Here is a 21,728-nt window from a genome sequence, read left to right as displayed (position 1 = left end):
CTTAAGCTTCAAAGTTAACGTTTTTATCGGGCTTTATGTATTGTTTTCTGTTTATATGCGCTATCCGCGGACATTTCTTCTGTAACCAGATCGTCCTTCCCATAGATGTTTATAGAGGTTTATACTCCTCTGTCACTACATATTTAGGCCTACTCTTCAAGCAAAGGGTAAGTCTGTTTTGGACGTTACTTAAGCTTCTTTTTACCGCCTTATATTTTCATTTGCGTTTGTCTGTCTGTCTGTTGGTCAACAAGATAACTCAAGAACGGCTGGATGGATTGGTTTCATACTTGGTGCGTTGGTAGGGAGTGACAAAAACTGGAAATGATGGGATCTTGGGACCCCTAGAGGCTTCCCTTGGTACTGCAGCGCTACGGTTTTGATACCTTGGTATCTGTTTTTCTTTTTAAACATTTTATCGGGCTTTCTGTCTTGTTAGTTCTCTTGGTGTCCGGCTAGTAAAGACAGGTGCAGGGTGATGACACCATAGCTAGGAACAACATGTTTATTTTCTTCATCCATGCCGCCCTTGTCCCCATTTGAGGCTGACCCCACCATACTCTGTTACACCAAAGATGTCCCCATATGTCCTATATGAATCCTTGGATCTGTGCACGATATTCTGTTACATGTTTGTCCGTCTGGGTCTACGTAATGCGCGCTCACAGCAATAACATGGTATAATCTCCAAGCCGATGCATGGCGGCGACATGGTTCTGTGCGGTTTTCATCATTGGACGTTTTGCTTGTGTCTTCTCCGTGGTATAAGAAGATAGGAGTATCCACCAGACTTAGCCTCTACCAGCCCTAGGAAGGCGGCTGGAAAGAGTAGAAATTGGCCAAATAGAGAGATAACATGCCGGGGGAGTTGGTCCGCTAGAGAGTACAGTTTGCCGCACAGTGTACTTTCTAGCGGATCCGGACCAACTCCCCTAGCATGCTATCTCTCTCTATTTGGCCAATATCTACTCTTTCCAGCCTCTTCCCGAAGCCTGGTAGAGGCTACACCAGACTAACAACACGGACTGAGGGAGAATAATTTGCCATGGGAGTTAAATTTGGCCACCATAGAGTTCATTAGCCCGCGAAGTTGTCAGGAAATGTTACCCTTACCGGAGCTCACTCCCCTGGCCAATTACTGGCCCTGTTTTTGCCGAATTCTACTGTCCATAACCCCTTTTTAATAGGATGGCCTGGTGGAAGCTAATTAAAAGAAGCGCAATGGATATTAAAAGACAGACAACTAGCCTAGAAAACGTAGACATCGAGGGAATTGGGTTATCCAACCCAGAAGTTGTGTGAAAGGAATTTGTATCAAATAGTTCCCTGTCGGAGTTTTGAGTCATTAGATATACTGTAGGCATAATCAAAGGTGGCAAATCCCCTGATCATATATTTTTACTGTGTCTTTAAAGTGCATATGACACATGGAAACGACCTTTCTTTGTTAATTCTGATATACGTTATATTTTCGAGTTGAAAACATTGTTACGATAAGTATGCACGGTTCTCCTGTTATTTTCGATATTTATATGTATTTTACAGACTTTTCCAGGTGCCATATAAATGTTATTTATAAAAGCCTATTAGAATTGTTGGATATTGGCAATACTTCAACTTCTAACTATGTACAAGTTGCTATATATTGTAACGTTAACGTTACCTAAATACAATTGTCGTGCAATAAAGTTCTTCTTCCTCTATGCATTTTTCCGTTGAACTTATATGTAGAATCTTGATAGACTCATACCAGCCAGTAATATTATTATTACCTGCCATACATTGTACCTGTTACAATCGTTGTGCAATAAACGTTGACTTGACTTGACTATATTACAACTACAAGTTGTATAGCTTCATAACGTTACATGTATCCTCTGGGCGTCATATCATATGTACTAGCTATGGTGCTTACAGCAATAATGATAAACAAGCCAATTATACGATGCATTCTTGGAAAAACACTGGGTGTAAGAAAATACCAGAGTTCTGAGGAAAGGCGCCGTATATTTAGCAACCTGCGTATATACGTAACTTGATATCAAATGTCCTTCATATATTTCTGGCCAATGAGGGACCTTGGACTTGTCGATTACAATTTAGGGGAGTCCAATGTAGTCATAAAAGTCAGCGTTAATGCTTAAATCAATACTATTTTATTTTACCTGTATCTTAAATATTATACTTTATAAATTTTAAGTATATACAAATTGATTTTTGGGGAATAAAGCAACTTTTTATTTGTTCATTGAGCGGCTAATATTCTTAAAATTACACCCCTAATTTGGATATTGGTATAGCCTAAGCCCTTAGATTTCCCACCATCCCTTGCCGTCTGCCAGTTTTGGCGGGCGACCATCGTAGGTAGACTTTCTGACAGAGAAGGACCAAAAATCGTCTGATTTTCTCACATTCCCCGCAGCATGGCCGACTACCTGATCAGCGGAGGGACCGGGTACGTCCCTGACGACGGGATGACCGCATCGCAGCTTTTCGGGACCGGGGAAGGCCTGACTTACAAGTGAGTAGAAAATTAAAAAATTCATAAACCACCGTTGCGCAACCGACCACCAGCGGCTCGCAGGCAGTTGCACAAGTCCCCCGTAGTGCTGATAGGTGTATCAGAAGTGCTAGGCAGCGGTGCTGAAGTTGGCCCCATGGCACGGGAAAACACCATGCGTTAGAAGAATGCCAAGAATTTTCATACATGCGTAGCAACTAGCAAGTCTTGGTTTATGTAACGTGGTTGGTTTGGAAAGTATAGATCAGAACATTATTATATTTATCGATGGACTACGTTATACTTCTATGATTCTACCATCCTTCAGTGCTGTGTATCTCTTTTCTGTACAGTACAGATATCCCCCCCTCCCATGGCCACCCCCCCATTTGAATGTTCAAAATTTGCAAGTTCCATGCGCAAAATCTATGGCAAAATCGAGCAAAGGGGTTAGGTGAGGACTTGAAATTTCAATTATCAAGAAAGACCATGGCAAGTGAAATCTCACATAACGATGAGGTGGCTCTAATCTTTACTATATAATAAAATAGTATTAAAGTGTAAAATTATAATGGAAGTTGAATTATCATTTTAAGTTTAAGGTATATGAATGAACACGTACAGATAGAACTATGGAAAAATCCTAGCAGCCACATGTCCGAATCTCGTATCTTCCATCCCAGCATGTGGCATCGCACGTTTAGCCTGACCCCGTCTGACACAGTCGTCCCCAAATCAGGTTGATGAACGCAGGGCTATTTTTAGTCTGGCCTGGGGGGTAGAGAGGCTAGCATGAGGGGTCCTCGCTATACTTTATGGGGGTCTGCAAGCCCTTTTCCGTAGAGCGTAATCAGCCATTGTCATTCTATGTAGAGCGTAGACGGACCGCTCTAATTCAACGTAGAGCGTAATTGGCGCATTTTGCGTAGAGCGTATTTGCCATTTGAATTTTACGTAATGTGTTGTAGCCACTTGGAATTTACCGTAAAGCGTAATCAAGAGCTCTCATGATTTAGCGTAGAGCATTGTTGGGACCCCCCCCCCCAAGACAGGCCCCCTTTATGGTAATCAGGAAGCCAATCCAGTTCAGATCTTTCCTATATGTTATTCAAATTTCCCGAATACACTCTGAAAGTTTGAGTTGAGTTAGGGCAGTTGCTTGCAAGTTAATAACGTAGAATTGAAACTGATTACGCTGTGTAAAAAACGGCATGTAGACCCTCTAGCGTAGCACATAGCATTGGCCTCACCCAGGAGTCAGAATACCCCAGGCCAGTTATATATAGAACTACAGCTGATTGTGAAATAACTGGCCTCGTGAAGTCAGCAAGGATGCGATACAGGCCTGCATTCATGTCTCCACATATAGGTTAACATCACTGATTATATAACAGTTGCTAGCTTGGTGTACGTGAGCTCAAAATCTATGGCTGTACAAGTTTACTCGCAGACATTTGTATTGCTAGTAGTACTCTCATTCTAGTGTATAAAGAGCAAGGACAATTTACATTGCACTTCTAGAGTCATTATGTTACAGTCAAAATAGTCCCACATTATGTTTCAAATTTTCACCTCTGAAATATATAACAGATACATGTATTATAATATAGCATTAAGTTTGGGTAATTAGCCACAGTAATTAACCTTATTAAAGAAATCTCTTGTTTCTATTTTTTTTCCAGTGATTTCCTCATCCTGCCTGGGTTCATAGACTTCACAGCAGAGGAAGTGGTGAGTTACAGAAAATGTTGTCTGCATTTTATATGGTTTATCTTAAGACAAATATTGTAAGTAAATAGATAGAAATACTATACAATTACAACTTAGTACAAGATTGAACTTGTTTGAAGCACTTCTCTAGTACAAATATCAAAAAGAATTTTGTAACACAGTGAATGATCCTAAATTCTAAATGCAATAACATAGCCAGAATTTATCACTTGTTGACGTTGTTCAGAATCAAATGTGTTTATGCTCAAATGCAGTGTGTTTTTAATGACAGTTGCTTTGTGATGAAAGCACAATGGTGTGTTGACATTTAGTCTGGATAGTGTTATAGGATCAACAATGATGTGTATCATTGTGTCAGCATTTGTTAGGGTTGCATTAGATTTAAACGTTAGATTTTTTGTTATCTATTCTCTGATAAATGAATCTGTTAGTTCATTAGTTTGAGTTTGTCACAGAATGACTCTTATGTTATGTTACCTCCACCTGTTCTGTTGACAACAGCAAGATCTCCAATTGCCAGTGTGTGGTTCACAGGTACCTCTAAGTGTGAAGGATATCATAGAACGTGACCGTGCCCCCCTCCCCACCCCATTGAGAAAGCTCTCTGACCTTGACCTTAAGAATGCCCCCTATCCTCCCAAGTCCTCCCTGACATTTGAGCCAGATGTGCAGTGTAGATAGAGCTGCTATGAAGCAGTGTTTCCTAGTAGAAAGCAGATTTAGTATTTCATATTCTCTTAAGGTAACACACAACCCTTAAGCTTATTCTGTGCTCTATTGTACTTTCTTCTACTCTTAACTGTAAAAATGTGCTCTGTGGTGCATGTACATACTCCAATCCAATCTCCAAGCTGATCCAAGGTGGTATCTTCCAGTCCCCCCAATGCAATATAATGTGCCAAAGTCCTTTTGTTTTGTTCCCTACACAAGTTGTATCCATGTATGTCATAACATTGTAGAGATTTGTTGCATGTAGTAGTAAGTAGTTGATTGGTAAATGTGTTTTGCCTGAACTTGAATGTGACATATCTCTGTATCTTTTGATATCTTTGTCTTCTTTATGCTCCTCTAATCTATACCTCAATACGTCTTTGTGGTCCTGTAGACTTTCTGAATAAACTAGCCTAGTTTAATCCTGTATAGAAAGAACTATTACATGATTTGTAGTAACCATTGCCTATTGTATAAAAAGCATGTAACAACACAAATGACTCACCATCTATTAGGTCGTGATGCGTCGATTACTGATGCATTTCAACAGAAATGTTTGTAACCTGTAGGAAAGAAAAGAACAATAATGTAGTAGATGACGTATTCTTCCATACTAATCATACATACTGATGTACATTGTACCGGTAGTTCACATTCTGTTTCTCTTTTTGCTACCAGATGTGTAACACTACTTCAGCTCATGCTTGCATGATATCATGTACTAGTATATTCCATGTATCTCTGTTGTTTTTCTCCACACTGACACTGACACCCTCCCCCTTCTGCTGTTGCGTGGTTGTACACATACAGAGAGTGGCCACTAACGCTCCGAGTATCCTCGCGAGTATTGAATCCCCCTGCACTCCTAACTGTCCGGTGCACACGGAGGTACGGCTTGCTGTCAATCAACCCCCCGTCCTGTCAATCAGTGTCACTCTCCTCACTGTGCACTTGTCATCGTGACTTCGTGATAGAACACGCTGTTCCAGAAAGTTTGGCCAGGAGAAATAATTGTTCGAGACTATCAGTCTCCAGTATTGCTAGTCGTCCTCAGTGGTTGCAATTCTCTGAAACCAGAGCATAATCTTGAGGTGGCAAATTCCGAAATACCGTATGTACCAACCAGCGAGGCCAATCAGATAAACATTACTACCTTGCCAAGTGGCTACAATTTTGCCACAGGAGGATCTTCTTCCAGAATAGATTTTGGTGTAAAATCCAACATTTATTATACATGTACTAGTAGTACTATGTTTACCTAACTCACCAACAATAACCAAGGGCGTTCTTTCTATAATTCTAACAGTTTTAAGCAGTGACATTGGATCATACTTTTGTATATCTACATTCACTCATACTACTATGTACTATGAGAGCAAACTTTAAGTGAACTTAGTAAAAATTTTGTTCTTTTATTAATTTAAACCCAGTTTTGGCAGCAGCTTTTCTGGAACAGCCCTCCCCGTGACCTCTAACCTCTGTGCTGTGCTGAGTCTGTGCAGACGTGTTGTATTTTGTATGGTTCAAATGTCTCCTGATTGACACAAACATTCAGAGCACAGCTGTGAATAGCTCACTGCTGGGTGGGCTGTTCCAGACCAGGCTGTGAAGTGTTTCTGTTTCCGACTGAATTTATGTACATATATATACTATACGGTATATGCAAACTTCCAAATTGTTGTGCAAGATTTTGCTGTCTGGGGTACCATGTACTCCCAGAGAGGGTATCAGCTGCCAGAGCCAGGTGCATCTTGGAATGTAGTTACCTGTTTCCATGGTGACAGGTTTGCTTTCAGAACATAATGATGGAGATGTAATGAGTTAGGTATGATGATGTAATGATTGAGACAGCAGTGATGATGATGAAACTAGGACACAGGAGTTTATTTAGCAGTTACAGGTGTGCTTAGTACGACTATCCAGTACAACAATATTAGATCTATTGTCAGATTATGTCTGCACCAGACATGAGTCTTTCCAGATATGCTGTACTAGGTTGTAATACGTCTAGTGGCCCGCCAAGTTGGAATCCAACATTTGCAGTTGTACTCTGTCCATATTGTGTTTGGAATTTGACAATTGCAAATAAACCATACTTCCGCATCATTGTAAATAACTGTACTTCCGCATAAATAGTTGATGCTGGTGACCTCAGCCTACTAATATCACATGTATCTGATCCTCATCTATTATTTAATGCTGATCATGTAGAAGTTACTAGAACACCAGTACCGGCTTATAGGTGTGGAGCGACTGGTAGCCGATCATGATGGTATCTTAAGTTTGTTTTGGCTGTCTTTACCAATTCACCTGGCTAACGTAGTTTGAGAATGTCGTCAGAATTAATGTTTCTGTTTTCAGCAGGATATTTGTTCCTCAGTGTAAAATATCAGGTTGGCAAGAGATTGTACAAGACAGTTCTTCATTCAACAATCAGCAGGTTTTCACAATCCAAAGTTTCAATGACCGTCTGTCACCTTCTTCGGGGCAACAATGACTGGTTCTGATTTGTACCGCAGCTAGCCTGAAGAAAGCGACACTCTACATCATGGAAACTTCGGATGTAAAAACCTACTGGTTGTGGAGTAAAGAACCTTCTTACACAGTCAGTGCCTACATTCTCGTATGTATAATGACAGTTATGTACAGTAGAGCTGTGCACAATGTATGGTGGATTGTCTTAAGTCTAATGCCACAGTAAACACGAAGAATCGTTGTGCCCCTCCAGGACTTAACTTCTGCGATGACAAAGAAGATCCAGCTGAAGGCTCCACTGGTCTCCTCCCCCATGGACACAGTGTCTGAGTCTGACATGGCCATCGCTATGGCTGTAAGTTCTGTACTGTACTTCTGTTGTCTTATAATATAACTCTCTGGAAACCAACACTACCGGTACATCTGTCCTCCCCCATGGACACGGTGTCAGAGTCTGACATGGCCATCGCTATGGCTGTAAGTTCTGTAATCCTGTTGTCAACATAACTTAATGTTTGTTGTAGCAAAAGTTCGCAGTCTGAGAAATATGGACATTTTCGCAGAACTAGACATTCACAGTGGTGGCAGGTACAGCAAAAAGAAAGTCGTCCAATTATTTGTTGCGGTAATGATCATTTTGCGGTACAGAAGTGACCGCGAAGCTGTGAATATAAAAGTACCACAAAGAAATCGTGATAACAGTATATTCTCTGGCAACCAACACTATCGGTACATCTGTCAACTTATCAAGTGATGCATGCTTTATGTTGGACACTTTTTTCTATATTTCTGTCGCAACTACACTAACTGAATAAGTTCAAACGATGTTCAATTATTTCGAATATCATTGTACATTGGTAAATGGCTAAATGTTTTTGTTTTATCACAGCTGACAGGAGGCATTGGCATCATCCACAGCAACTGTACTCCAGAGTTCCAGGCCAACGAGGTTAGAAAAGTCAAGGTGAGAGCAACGGGTTACTTGTAGGATGTGGTATACATGTTTTTGTAACTATAAGGTTGCCTGCAATGTGTATTGATGATGATGTAAAAATAAACGGTGTTGTAATACTGGAGTAAGTTGCATCATACATTCCTGCGATTAATAATAATCTATTATATGATGTATTCAATCTGGTATTTGATGATACTATGCAGTTTCAATTCATTCACAGGTACCCAAAACAGTTCATAAATATGAGACGGGTTTAAAGCTCTCTAGTGATAATGCCCCTACTGTGCTTCATGTTCCATTCTACCATGGTTCTAGGAAAGACAACTTTCTCTGTACTTTATCTTGACTTGATTGTTGAATTTTCTGTAGAAATACGAGCGAGCAAGATGAAGAGGAAACACGGCTTCTCCTGAGAGTAACAATCGCCGACCGTTAACAATCTTTACTGTTGATTTTCCTACAGAAATACGAGCAGGGTTTCATCATGGATCTGATCGTACTGAGTCCGGAGCGCACGGTGGGGGATGTGTGTGAGATGAAGAGGAAACACGGTTTCTCCTGAGAGTAGCAATCACCCACCGTTAAAAGTAGTTACTGTTGATTTCAGCAACCATTAACAGTTGTTACTGTTGATTTTCGTACAGAAATACGAGCAGGGTTTCATCATGGATCCGATAGTACTGAGTCCGGAGCACACGGAGGGGGATGTGTGTGAGATGAAGAGGAAACACGGGTTCTCCTGAGAGTAACAATCACCCACCGTTAACAGTAGTTACTGTTGATTTCACCCACCGTTAACAGTCTTTACTGATGATTTTCCTGCAGAAATACGAGCAGGGTTTCATCATGGATCCGATCGTACTGAGTCCGGAGCACACGGTGGGAGATGTGTGTGAGATGAAGAGGAAACATGGGTTCTCGGGAATCCCGATCACGGAGAATGGGAAGCTGGGAGGGAAGCTTCTCGGCATCGTGACCTCACGAGACATCGACTTCATGAACATCGACCATCATCACATCAAGCTCAGAGATGTGAGTCTTACGTATTTATTCACAGACTGAACTTGCTGTTGAAAGTCAGACATGTGTGATGCCGAAGACATTTTGAGCAGTGGATGTCAACTCAAAACATTCAGAAGTAATCTCTGTACATAATGTGTGCAGTAGTAGAGTATGAATGGTTCTTGAGAAATCTTGATGTTTTCTTGCTATGGTGAGGATTTTGTTATTGTCTAACAAACCCAAAGCTTTAGCATCACCTGGCATAATTGTCAGAGTGTTCAGCTGAGAAGAAAAATCTCCCAGACATGCCAAATCTTTGGGAAGCCACTTAACACGACTTCCCTCACTGTCTGGTGGAGTGATGCCCACCGGGCCTTTTGGCTAATCCTTGGTTTGATTCCTAACCTGATAAAAACACACATGGATTGGGTGTTGCCAATGTGCCAAGACCTGCTTCAGAGAACAGAAATGTGTTTATTTGACCCCCACAGGTGATGACTCCGTTTGAAGAACTGGTTGTGGGACATGCAGGAGTTTCACTAAAGGAGGCAAATGAGACGTTACAGAGGAGCAAGAAAGGTGAGGACAGGTGTCAGTATAGGGGTTACTGTTACTTCCAATGCACTGTTAGGCTCTGCTATTGTAAACAAAAATGGGGCTCTAGTTTACAAAAATGCATGGTCTTTTTTCCTGTGAAATGGTACATTTGTACTTGTACATGTAAACCAGGCTATCTTGTACAGGTGGCAGTTGCTCATATATAACTGTTGACTAGTTTTTTCAGTATTCCAGTGATGCCAAAGAGGAGACGACTGTCATCTAAAATGTCTGGAAGTAATGTCCGTAATTTATCCAGTTGTAGAGTTTGTCTTTGAGTATCCTTAATAACCTTACTTGCTTGTTTTCCCCCAGGAAAACTGCCGATAGTGAATGAAAACGACGAACTGGTGTCTCTAATCGCCAGGACAGACCTGAAGAAGAACAGAGACTACCCACTGGCATCGAAGGACTCCAAAAAGCAGCTTCTCTGTGGAGCGGCCATTGGTACCAGGGAGGAGGACAAGTACCGGGTCGAACTACTGGTACAGGCGGGGGTGGACCTGGTCGTGCTGGTGTGTGTTTGTTTATTTGTTTGTTTGATTATTTGTTGTGGTGTCTGTATGGTGTAGTGGTAGAGCATCCGACTGTCAGGCAAAGGGACCCAGGTTCAATCCCCAGGGTTGGACCGAGACATGTCCGGACATGGGTGCACCCAGACGTTGTGCCCTTGGGAAAGGCACTTAACACCCATTTCCCCCCTCAGTTAGAGGGATCCTGGGCCCTACTAAGGTTTGGGTTGCATGGTGTTAGGAAGGTTATCCAGCCATAAAATCTTGCTTCAAAAAGGACTTGTACTTGATGCAAGCCAGTCTAACCCCCAGTTAAGGGGAAAAATATGTTAAACTGGATAGAGGGAGATATTGTTTTTCTGCCAGGGTAGCACTCAAGTGACTGGGCACAGCTTTCAGAGTGGCCCTGGGTACAAATATACAAACAATTAAATCATACAACTTACAAGACATAAGGGAAGGGGATATTAAGTACAGGGTGGAACTATTATTGGTATGGGGTGGGGGTGGACCTGGTCATCCTAGAGTGTTAAAGTTTTTTATTAATTTTTTTTTCTTTTTGCCAGGTTGGCATCTCACCAACTGAGCACTGGTTTACAGAGAAGCCCTTGGTACATATAATGTAATGTTATATATAAAAGTTAGACAAGAAAAGTCAAAGAACAAAATGGTACATTGAATATCAAAATGGTTAATCCATAATTGCAATCGTATTCACCAGGTGGTAAGGGTTATTATGTACATGCCTAGGCACATAGCCTAACATTGCTAGCACTCTGCATTAGAACAGATTGAATAGCCAAAACAGTAGCCTGGTATCCAGTCTTACGTGATTGGGGGTATTGGGGTATTCGGGCAGGTTGTGCCTTCGGGGGCTCTAATAGCTTCCCCCGCCCAGTGCAACAGGCCGTCCCGGTAGGAGTGTTACGCTAATCAGAGACAGTATGCTTGGGAATTTGGTTCCCCCAATACGTGGAGGGCTAATCAATCTCTCGTGAAGTACACACCGGGAAACCTATGTGAGGCGGGCGGGACAGAGCTCTTTCGGCCCCGACCACGATCAGACTGGATATCAGGCTACCAAAAACAGTCCATTGCATGGCTATATTTTCGTGGATGCATCACCAGTCCCCTTGTGCAAAAAATGTACAGAGAAGTTGACTGTTTTTGCATCTTTTTCCCAGGACTCGTCACAAGGGAACTCCATTTACCAGATCAACATGATCCGCTACCTGAAACAGAAGTACTCAGAGCTGCAGGTTATAGGGGGAAACGGTGGGTCTTCGGAAACTTGTCTACAGATACATAACAGTACGGATGATCTTTATTATATAGAGGAGGTGCATCTGGTTGTGATCATAGCTTTTTTCAATGAGCTCACCACTTAAACTGTTGGTAGATATAAGGAAGAAAAGAAAGTGATCTCAATCCAGTTTTAGTTCAGACTGTCTTCTACTGGTTGTGCCAGAGAACACAGATGCTATGTACAGCATTTACAGGTTCATTGTCCCAGGGAAGTTAACTTAAGTACAATGAACAGTAGACCACGGCTTAACGTCCCATCCTTAGGACTGCGACCCTTTCCATGTATGTCGGTGAACAACAATCAACAGCCAGGATTCAAACTCCCAACCTCTTGGTCCAAGGGCAGGGTCACTAAACACTGGACTATTTATGAAAGCACACAAAAGTACTTCTAAAATTCTAAGATAGATCATAAAGTTGCTCCAAGAAAACATGTAAAATTCTGTTGTTGTTTTTCTCTTGTAAACTTAGTTCTAAGGGAGAGGAAGTTGCTCCAAGGAAACAGACAAAACTCTGTTGTTCTTCTCTTGTAAGACTTAGTTCTAAAGGAGAGGAAGTTGCTCCAAGAATACAGGCAAAACTCTGTTTCAACTTGTTTTCTTCTCTTGCAGTTGTGACAGCGGCGCAGGCCAAGAACCTGATAGATGCGGGGGTGGACGGGCTGCGTGTGGGGATGGGCAGTGGCTCCATCTGTATCACACAGGAAGGTGAGGGCAGAAACACCCCTCTGTAGCAATGGTTGCACCCATTTCAGCTGTGACATGTGAATAATGTGAATGTGTCTGCTTTTGCGATGGTGTTATTTTGGGGGTGAGAAAAAAAGAAGTTTTCAAAGTGTTTAAGTTTGCAGTAAAAACAATTGTGTAGTACAAACATAAAAACATAGTGGTACAAACATACAAAGTAAAAACATTGGCAAGGAACACTTTGTACAAATGTACCTGTGGAATGCATAAATCTTGTACTGGTTTTTAGTAAAGATTTAAAAATCCTTTGTGGCAGACTTAAAGCAAAGCACAAACACTGGAAGAAGAGGAATTTACAATTATTGACTGTGACTTGCAACTGCAGTCTGATCTACTGGGAAACATTTGTTTCTTTGGGATTCACTTGATTTTGTCCATATATGGTCCAAATGTCCATATTTGGGCACATGTTCAGATATGGTGCCATATATGGTGCACATGTCCATTTATGGGCACATATCCATATATGGTGCACATGTTCAAATATGGTGATGTCCATATATGGTGCACATGACCATATATGGTGCTCATGAGTTCTCTTTGCAGCTATGTTTGCTGACTCAATGGTAAAGCTGCAATAAGAGTTTGTAGGGATCAAATTTCTGAACAAAACTGATGTTCGATAAGTTAAACTTCAGACATCTTGCCTCTTGTGTTAGTCTTAGCATACTTTCCTAACCTAACACTTAAAGCAATATCTATGGGCAGCTTAACCAATGACAAGATTCTGACATGCTTTATTTGCTATTAGCTGATTGACTGTGCAATTGAGATAACTCACAGACCTACGTAGTTTTAGGGTTATGCTTTAACTGCGTGTGCCGGTTAAATTTGCAATGGTACAACATACGTTACCAGGACCTAACCTTGAGGCAAAATGTCTAGACATGCAGACACATTTTTATAAAAAAAAAACTTGAAAAGGATATCAAGACCAAGGAAAAATTTTGTCTGCCATTTTGGATGGTTTTGGGGGCCTGCGTTTAACGGGCTGTGGTTGTTACTGTGTGTACATTGCAGTGGTGGTGCCTCACGGCCAACCATCGCCCAGCCAGCCAGCAACCCTAGTTACAGGGAGAGCTCGTAAGTGGGGTGTGCTGTTAGATAGGAAAGCCCTGAAGTCTGCCCTTTTCAGTGGTTTTGGCAGCTCACCCACACATACATGAGTGTTTAGTGCGAGTCTGACTCACAGCATGCCATAATTCTACAGGGAACCAAGGCTTGCTGACACCAAAATGCTTGAAAGTTCATCTGTGTTGGTAGAAGACCAGAGAACACAAAAAATTAATCATGATCCACTGCTCACTTGGTCACAAGTCATGCTACATGTATGTGTCACAGAAGTGGTCAAAATAAAAAAAATTTGGGCTAGAGATATTTCTACTACTTGGTCCCCTGTTTCCAGAAAAGCTGCATCCTATATAATATCTCCTCTCACAGATCAGGAAGGATGATTGTGTTCTTTGCACGACATCTTATAAACCTAAACGAAATCATGTACATTTTAAACCAAGGATTCTCCCGTTCAACATGCGTTGGGTAGGCCATTGTATGACCATGTATGAAAAACTGTTTTAAACCTCAAGCCTTTTACTGGCTTACAGAGTTTTGCAGAGGATGTCATCCATATAATTATAGAATCAATACAAAATCATGGTGTGATATGGCATGTTGATTGAAGAGGACATCCCTTTTGCATGATTCAAGGAAAGACAAAAGAACTGAATTAAAAATTTTTATGTGTTTGGTACCTGTCCCCCCCCTGTAGTGATGGCAGTGGGTCGACCCCAGGGCACGGCGGTGTACAAGGTCGCGGAGTACGCGCGAAGGTTCGGAGTTCCGGTGATCGCTGACGGAGGGATTTCCACGGTGGGGCACATCACTAAGGCTCTGGCACTGGGAGCATCCACAGGTGAGATGTGTTCACCTGGTGACCGTGTACATGTACATGTATGTTACAGTAAGTGGGTATGTATGTGGGTTGTGTATGTGTGGTAAAGACTGAGGTTTGGAGTTCCGGTGATCGCAGACGGAGGGATTTCCACGGTGGGGCACATCACCAAGGCTCTGGCACTCGGCGCATCCACAGGTAATAATTTTTTACTTGGGCCTAGAAAAAAACTGTGTGTTTCCTGTTTCAGTCCTGAAAAATTAGGGTCGGTAGGTAGGGTTGCCTTTTTTAGACTTACATTGATATCTATATAGGGGCAACTTATACAATACAGTTTAACAAAGTAAAACTTTTGTGAGTACACTTATATTTTTAATGTCAATTTTAGAAAACCAATTATACAATGTTTTACCACTCAGGTGTCAGATAATGGAGCTAGAAAAGGTTGATCAGCTCGAAAATTCATGCCCCTTGCAGGGATCCACCCCCACAAAAGTATAGGGTCGGCAGGTTTTTCTAGGGTCGGTTGGGAAACAGGAAACACAACTTTTTTTCCCTTATCCTAAGATAAGTTGTAATTAATCTCCTAGTATGCTTGTCATTTAGCAGTAGATGTCATGCATTGCATCTCATTATTGACAATTGTTGTACAATAAAGTTTATTATTATCAGTACAATGTTTTGCCTTGTATGGTGATAGCAGAGGATTTCACGTTTTGACGTTAAACGTGTGTCTGTGTTTTCCAGTAATGATGGGTTCCCTGCTAGCCGGTACATCAGAGGCACCAGGAGAGTACTTTTTCCAGGACGGTGTTCGGCTGAAGAAGTACCGGGGCATGGGGTCACTCGAGGCCATGGAGAAGGGCAAGGCATCGCAGAACAGATACTTCAGGTGGGTTTTATGTATTTACATATTATGTCAGTGAAGGTTAGACATCGATGGTTCGATACGAAAAAAAAACAACAGCAACTGGAAAAATTTCCAAACTTCCCAAATCATGTTCAGTTGCTTGAGTAACTGTTTTTTGGCGTAAAACATGTGTTTTTGCTCTGTTTCTTCTTCCTCTTGTAATCTGGACAAATAAGGTCAATGACCCAGACCAGACAGCTGTCACCATGGTAACTGGTGCTGTAGTAGATAGCAGACAGCTGCGGTGTTGGGTTACATTATGTAGCAAGTGGCATGGCAGTTGGAGGGGCTGGTCTGGTCACCATATATTTGAATGTGTTAAAGTAAGATAAGAATAAAAAATACCATCATGAAAGTTCATCTCTGTTTGTAGTTACATGTTTAAAGTTAAAAGGTTTTGATCCAACACAAAGAAATTCTCTCACCTTAGAAAAAGCAGTTTGTTAGGCTAGACCATATGAAAGTCTCTAATTCCAAGTTTTGCCACACCCACAGTGAGAGTGACAAACTGAAGGTTGCCCAGGGCGTTACGGGGTCGATCCAGGACAAGGGTTCCGTGCACAAGTTTGTTCCTTACCTGATCTAAACTTAGCGGTACATTTGTAGTTAATTGTACTTAATTAATTCCTAATTTCCCCCCAGTGAGAGTGACAAACTGAAGGTGGCCCAGGGTGTTACAGGGTCGATCCAGGACAAGGGTTCAGTGCACAAGTTTGTTCCTTACCTGATCGCTGGGATCCAACATGGCTGCCAGGACATCGGGGCTAAAAGCCTGTCTTCTCTCAGGTACGTGCAACTTCCCTGGTCTTAAAGATGTAACTGTGTTGTGTATAAGAACTTGAATATATAGTTTATTTAAGTTATAAAACTGATGCACCAAGGCATTAACATGGTCCTCATGTTTGTTTTTCCAGTCGAGCATTTTTTTAAATTCCAAGAACCAATAAAACAATTAATGACTCGTGTTATCTCAGATTGTACATATTAAGGACTGCTACTTAAAAAAAGTTAAAGCATGTTTTATCATCATTGCTTAATCATGTAGTACCTCCAATTAGCTGCAGCCCACAGTTAGTGAATGCACATTTGTGTACTGTGCAGTTGTGGTATACAGGGCTTGAGTATAAACTAACAAAAAAGCAGATAAAATATTCATTGTTAACTCCTAGCTCCATTGCATGTATTGCTTACTAAATGTTTTAATGTAAACTTTTTTTCAGGTAACCCATATCTCAATATTTAGTTTCTGTAATGTCATGATTCAGATAGATGAACACTGATGATCATGTTATGATATATGCATATCTGCATGTCATTTTGTTTTCATTGATTGTACTTCTCTACATGCATCCATTGTTGTATAAAATGTTTTACTAGTATGTGTGAAGCACCACATCAGCTAAATTTGCTGCCTAGACAGATCTTGTCAATTACGATTACAAATATTAGTAGCAGTTAAACCAATGATAGCATCAGTCAATCAGCTTTTCAGTCTACCAATAACAAGAGGGGCAAAAGAAAAGATTACAGAGGAGATCTGCATGAACGTAATTTCTCCACAATTTCTATACAATGTGAATGGCATATAACAGCAACACCAATTACTTGTTAGTTGTCAGAATCGCCGCTCAAAAAAATCAAGAATGATAAAAAAATCAAGATAAAAGCTTGCCCACTAACCGCCCCCCTGGGAAGCATGCACTTCCGAAAGCCTGCAGTTTCAGCAAGACCTGCTAGGGGTCTTTCCTGAGCCACCGTGTTTGTTCTCCCCACGCAGAGCAATGATGTACAGCGGCGACGTGAAGTTCCAGAAGCGAACAACGTCGGCCCAGATGGAGGGCGGGGTTCACGGTCTCCACTCGTAAGTAGCCCCTTCACTCGAACTTGAACTTTAACTCTCGGTAAATCTCTCCAACAGGTCCATGATGTACAGTGGAGAGCTGAGGTTCGAGACACGAACAGTGTCTGCGCAGGTGGAGGGAGGGGTACATGGGCTGCACTCGTAAGTACACTAGTGCCACTGATGTGCGGCTCTCTGCTTCCCCTGCCTTCCCTATGTGGGGTCGTTGGCTCAGGGTTTCCTTCCTTGTTTGATGTGAGCTAAGGGTTTTTCTTCCCTTGTTTGACGTGTACTACAGAGTAGAGAGTGTGCTTCGTGTGACCACTGTTGCCTGGTCCCTGGTTTTGCTCCTTGCCTTTCCTACTCCAGTGCTCTGACGTCAAAGGTTACTCTGGAAACAGCAGTGGCCATGTACAAAGCCTGCTTGTCCGTTTTTTCATTATCGACATATTGGACTATTTCAAAACTGTTATCAGAGCTTTTTCTGTTTCATGCAATTTGTGATTCTCACTACTGTGTGAGCCTCTATACCTTGTTAGCCCGAAGTTCATTAATTTTTCTTTTCTGCAATCTCAAAGGTTTTTCTGAAGGTTGCAGGCTCTTATTTTGAGTGCTGCTGTTATAGAGCTATAGAACCTTCAGAATCGGTTCTAATAGAACTATTATAGAATTTTAGAACTTTCCATTCTAAATTTCTAACTGAACTATAGAACTATAGAACCTTCCATCAGTTCTGATAGAGCTATAGAACCTCTAGTTCTAATGTTGAAGGGTGTGCCTATCTTCCATATAGTGGTTTCTCCACTCAAAGTCTCATAACCTAACTTTGGTGTTGATGAGTCCAACTCTCTTTTTTTACATCTGGCTAATACTCAAGGTCTAACATGCCATTAATTGTGCACTGTTTTTTCTAAGAAGAAAGAAGATGGAAAAGAATTGAATGCTTCTTGTGTTTGTGAACAAATGTCAGTTGGTATTCAGAAAATTATGGACAGTTGAGTATTCAGTGTTGTAAAGGTCTATGGAAAGAGGAAGGAATGTATCGCAACAAGCAACAGTATTTGCATTTCAAGTACAGCATGTTTAAATGACCAAGCCTTTGGCCAGCATTGATCCTTAAAACAGACTTAGACTACCATCAGCTGCAAAATAACATTTTGATTCAAGCTTTTTCGTTCACTGGCCCCCCTTTGCCCTTGGAAATCAGCAAAGAATTAGTAAGCCAGTAAGCAAGCCAGTAGTTTTAAGATGTAATAAATCATTAATAGAGCTGACTGTTTTTCTTCTTCTTTCCAGGTATGAGAAGAGGCTATACTAGGGGAAGAACAGAAGACTCTTCATTCTCCTGTTGCAGTTTTGTTATTCAGTCCACACAAGTCTTATATTCCAACAACTCTCAGAGACGTCATTTATATGCACACGTGTCTCAATGCCCAACTTGCCAGCAACAGTTGTTTGTAAGCCACTCTGGGATTGGTCAGTGTCTCCATCACTGGGACACATCTGACCAATGAGAAGAAGCCATCTACCTTATTTGAATTTCATTATTGTGCTGAAAGCTAGGGCCATACCAATTCATTTCCTTGGTTCGCTGACGGTTTAAGCTGAAAATATAGCAAACAGACATCATAAAAGCAGAGGGCAGGGCAAAAAACGTAAAATATCGGTTTTACTGTTTTGTAAACTGAGTGCAGCAAGGCAAAAACCTGGTCCCCGGGCTTGGTTTTCATTGTGTTTTGCCATTGAGCATATTTTTTTAAGTCCAAAACCAACAAATCAAATTGGTATGGCCTAGCATGCAGTGAGTTGAATCAGTTGTAACCTGGATGTGTAATCCGTGAATAGTTTCATCAGGTTGGTAAGACACTGAGTAAAGGGACTCTTTTTACAAAACCAAGTCTTTTATTCAGCCGACGTTTCAGTGACTGTATGTCACCTTCCTCAGGGCAATTCTGACTGGTTCACAATTTGTACTGCAGCACAGGTGTCGCTGCTATAGATGCATGTGCACTCAGAATTGCCCTGAGGAAGGTGACAGACGGTCACCAAAATGTTGGCTGTGAATAAAACACTTGGTTGTGTACAAAGAGTCTCTTCACTCTGGATGTGTAATGTTACAGACACTTGTATTTGTACATGTGGATCGTTATGAACACAATGTATATCACACATAGGGCTATCTTTGTTAACCTGCATTTATGCACAAGATCGTATATTGACCTATTGAGACTGTACATGTACATGTGTATGTGAGCAATACTAAAGCTTGCATGTCGAGATTGGTACATATTTATAAAGTCATCACATACTGAATCCTGTGGTGAGGTTGATGAACTGACTGTGGAACTCTATATTCTGTGAAGACATTCGTGTATTTGTAAAGAAGGACTTTATATTTGTTCAAAATTGTGGATGAGAGAAGAGAGAAAAATTGAGGTATGTAGGCAGTAAGATATATAGCAAGAGGGTCGACTTGATGTTGTATACTTTGTATCTTTGGTCATACTGTCATCAATGCAATTGTGTTTGAAGTCAGTAGTAAGAGTGGTACTTTGCTTAGTCTGATTTGAAGTGATACATGTATGTCATTGTTTACTAGTAGTGTAGTGGTTAGCATCAGGATTTTAGGTGGGATGCAGTCGAAACTGATCGAGGTGCAATTTGAAGGTGTACCAACTGATATGATTCCTGCACATTCAGACATTTTCAGAGAGATCCGTGGCTGGTTTTGCAAGGAAAAATGTACAAAACTTCTAATCAATATTGACAATAATATGCATCTCCCAGTCATTGAGGCCTTGATATATAGATCTGTGTTTTGGGGCAATTTTGTTTGATCAGAAATACAACTGTGTTGCTACCCATTCAATACCTGACTTAGCGAAACTGTACTTTTATCAAATTCCAACAACACAAACTTTATAGATTTTCTGTTTTAGCCAAGCAGATTTTTTTATAGCCAACACAAATCTAGTGAGTTCGATGAACCTACAACAGTATTTGAGAAAAAACAGACTTGTAAAAGATATGATGACATCACTTTTACACTTATCCAATGTGCTGAGAAAAAAAAAAGGAAAGTATGCTGCCATTTGCAATAGAGCGATTCTTCAGTGATTTCTTGACCAAGATAACTGATAAGTTGTATGCCGACATTCCTGTGTGAAAGTGGATTCAATGACTGTCAGTGAGTATTTGAAGTTCAGTTCATTCACAGAAGGAACACTAAAACTGATAGCCTCCGTAGCCGGCTTATAGAACTGGGGGTTTGGTGGTCTTCGGCTAATTTCTGATAAGCCTCCTAGCAGGCTTATAGAACTGGGGGTTTGGTGGTCTTCGGCTGTTTTCTGATTAGCCCAGTTCTAAAAACGGGAGTAATTCAACCAGGCTGGCTATGTAGTCTATATGCAATCAGAAAATAGCACATAAAAGCTCCCAAAGACCCTGAAGACCCCCAGTTTTTGGCATGCTATGGAGGCTAAAAACTGAAAAAGTCTGAAAATGTTTGCAACCCTTACTGAACACAGACCTGGAAGGCGTAATGTTCAATCTGTTAGTTTGCAAGTCAAAGACTTAGTGGAAATTGCAATGAAGGAAGACTGCTTGCTTTTGTTTCAGCATCTGTAAAATGGAAGTTTGTTCCTAGCCACACATTTGTTGGAAAAGTTGAAACTTCTATATGCGATGCGTAAAAAAAGATGAATTTATTCACTGTAAAGAAAGGGATATACAACTTCAGTGCCTCACGTGATGCAAGTACTTAAATATTTCAGATATTGAAGAGGACAGAGGATCTATAATTGCGTATATGTTGTCCGTTTTGTATGTATTTTTGTGAGAAAGTGTATGGATAAGAAGATACATTGATCTTGTTGGAAGCGATGCCGATATTTTGAAGAGTAGATAAATAAAATAGGTAGCGACTATGACATTATAGATGTACTTTTTGTCTCCTGTGTGTGTTTGCATGTAATAACTTGGGAATGCAGCAATTAACCACATACAACTGTGGTCATCCTCAACTAGGAAGAAAAGGACTGTTTTCAACTGTTCAGGACAAAATATAAGCATTTTGCAGTTGATTCTGAATTTTTTTTTTTTCGCAAGTCAGATAAAAATGAAGCGGGCGAATCCGTTAACCAAGAAATTCAATTGGTGTGACCTTATAACGTTATTTTATTGGCCCAAACCGTCTAGATATGTTATTCTCTTAAATCTTAATGGTATACAACATAACTTTAGAAGTTTAACAAAGAGATGCTATGATAGAATATAAGGATCTACGAAGACTTATGTAGCCCATAGCAACACCGGCGATATTTAAGCTATTCGCCACCTTGGATCATCAATCTTGAATTTTGGAAAATAGTTTGCAAAAAAGATAAAGCCTGAAAATACATTGATTTTTTTGTAAAACGAAATCGAAGTAGTGACGAAATTTTAAGGAAAATTACCTGCATATACCTGATCTAATGATCCGCCGTCTTGGATTTTGACCAATGACATCAGCAAATTACCATAGATTATGCATTGTTAATGATAAAATGACATAA

General features: G+C 40.9%; 1 protein-coding gene across 1 annotated transcript in view; it reads left to right on the top strand.

Moving 5' to 3' along the window:
* LOC109464971 (inosine-5'-monophosphate dehydrogenase 1b-like) overlaps positions 1-19,084 on the top strand; it is a 20,374-nt gene extending 1,290 nt beyond the window's left edge. The window contains exons 2-16 of the mRNA XM_019762089.1: positions 2,423-2,521; positions 4,183-4,231; positions 7,671-7,772; positions 8,307-8,381; positions 9,198-9,404; positions 9,866-9,953; positions 10,287-10,486; positions 11,668-11,758; positions 12,400-12,495; positions 14,303-14,446; positions 15,173-15,317; positions 15,978-16,121; positions 17,113-17,196; positions 17,254-17,337; positions 18,472-19,084. Coding sequence (XP_019617648.1) covers positions 2,423-2,521; positions 4,183-4,231; positions 7,671-7,772; positions 8,307-8,381; positions 9,198-9,404; positions 9,866-9,953; positions 10,287-10,486; positions 11,668-11,758; positions 12,400-12,495; positions 14,303-14,446; positions 15,173-15,317; positions 15,978-16,121; positions 17,113-17,196; positions 17,254-17,337; positions 18,472-18,493 — 1,630 coding nt within the window. The 3' untranslated portion in view covers positions 18,494-19,084. The remainder of the gene's footprint in view (positions 1-2,422; positions 2,522-4,182; positions 4,232-7,670; positions 7,773-8,306; positions 8,382-9,197; positions 9,405-9,865; positions 9,954-10,286; positions 10,487-11,667; positions 11,759-12,399; positions 12,496-14,302; positions 14,447-15,172; positions 15,318-15,977; positions 16,122-17,112; positions 17,197-17,253; positions 17,338-18,471) is intronic.
* Positions 19,085-21,728: the final 2,644 nt, after the last annotated feature.

Source organism: Branchiostoma belcheri, unplaced genomic scaffold, assembly GCF_001625305.1.
Source record: "Branchiostoma belcheri isolate BF01 breed outbred unplaced genomic scaffold, Haploidv18h27 scaffold144, whole genome shotgun sequence".
NCBI lineage: Eukaryota > Metazoa > Chordata > Leptocardii > Amphioxiformes > Branchiostomatidae > Branchiostoma > Branchiostoma belcheri.
This window is presented reverse-complemented; position numbering and strand designations above follow the sequence as displayed.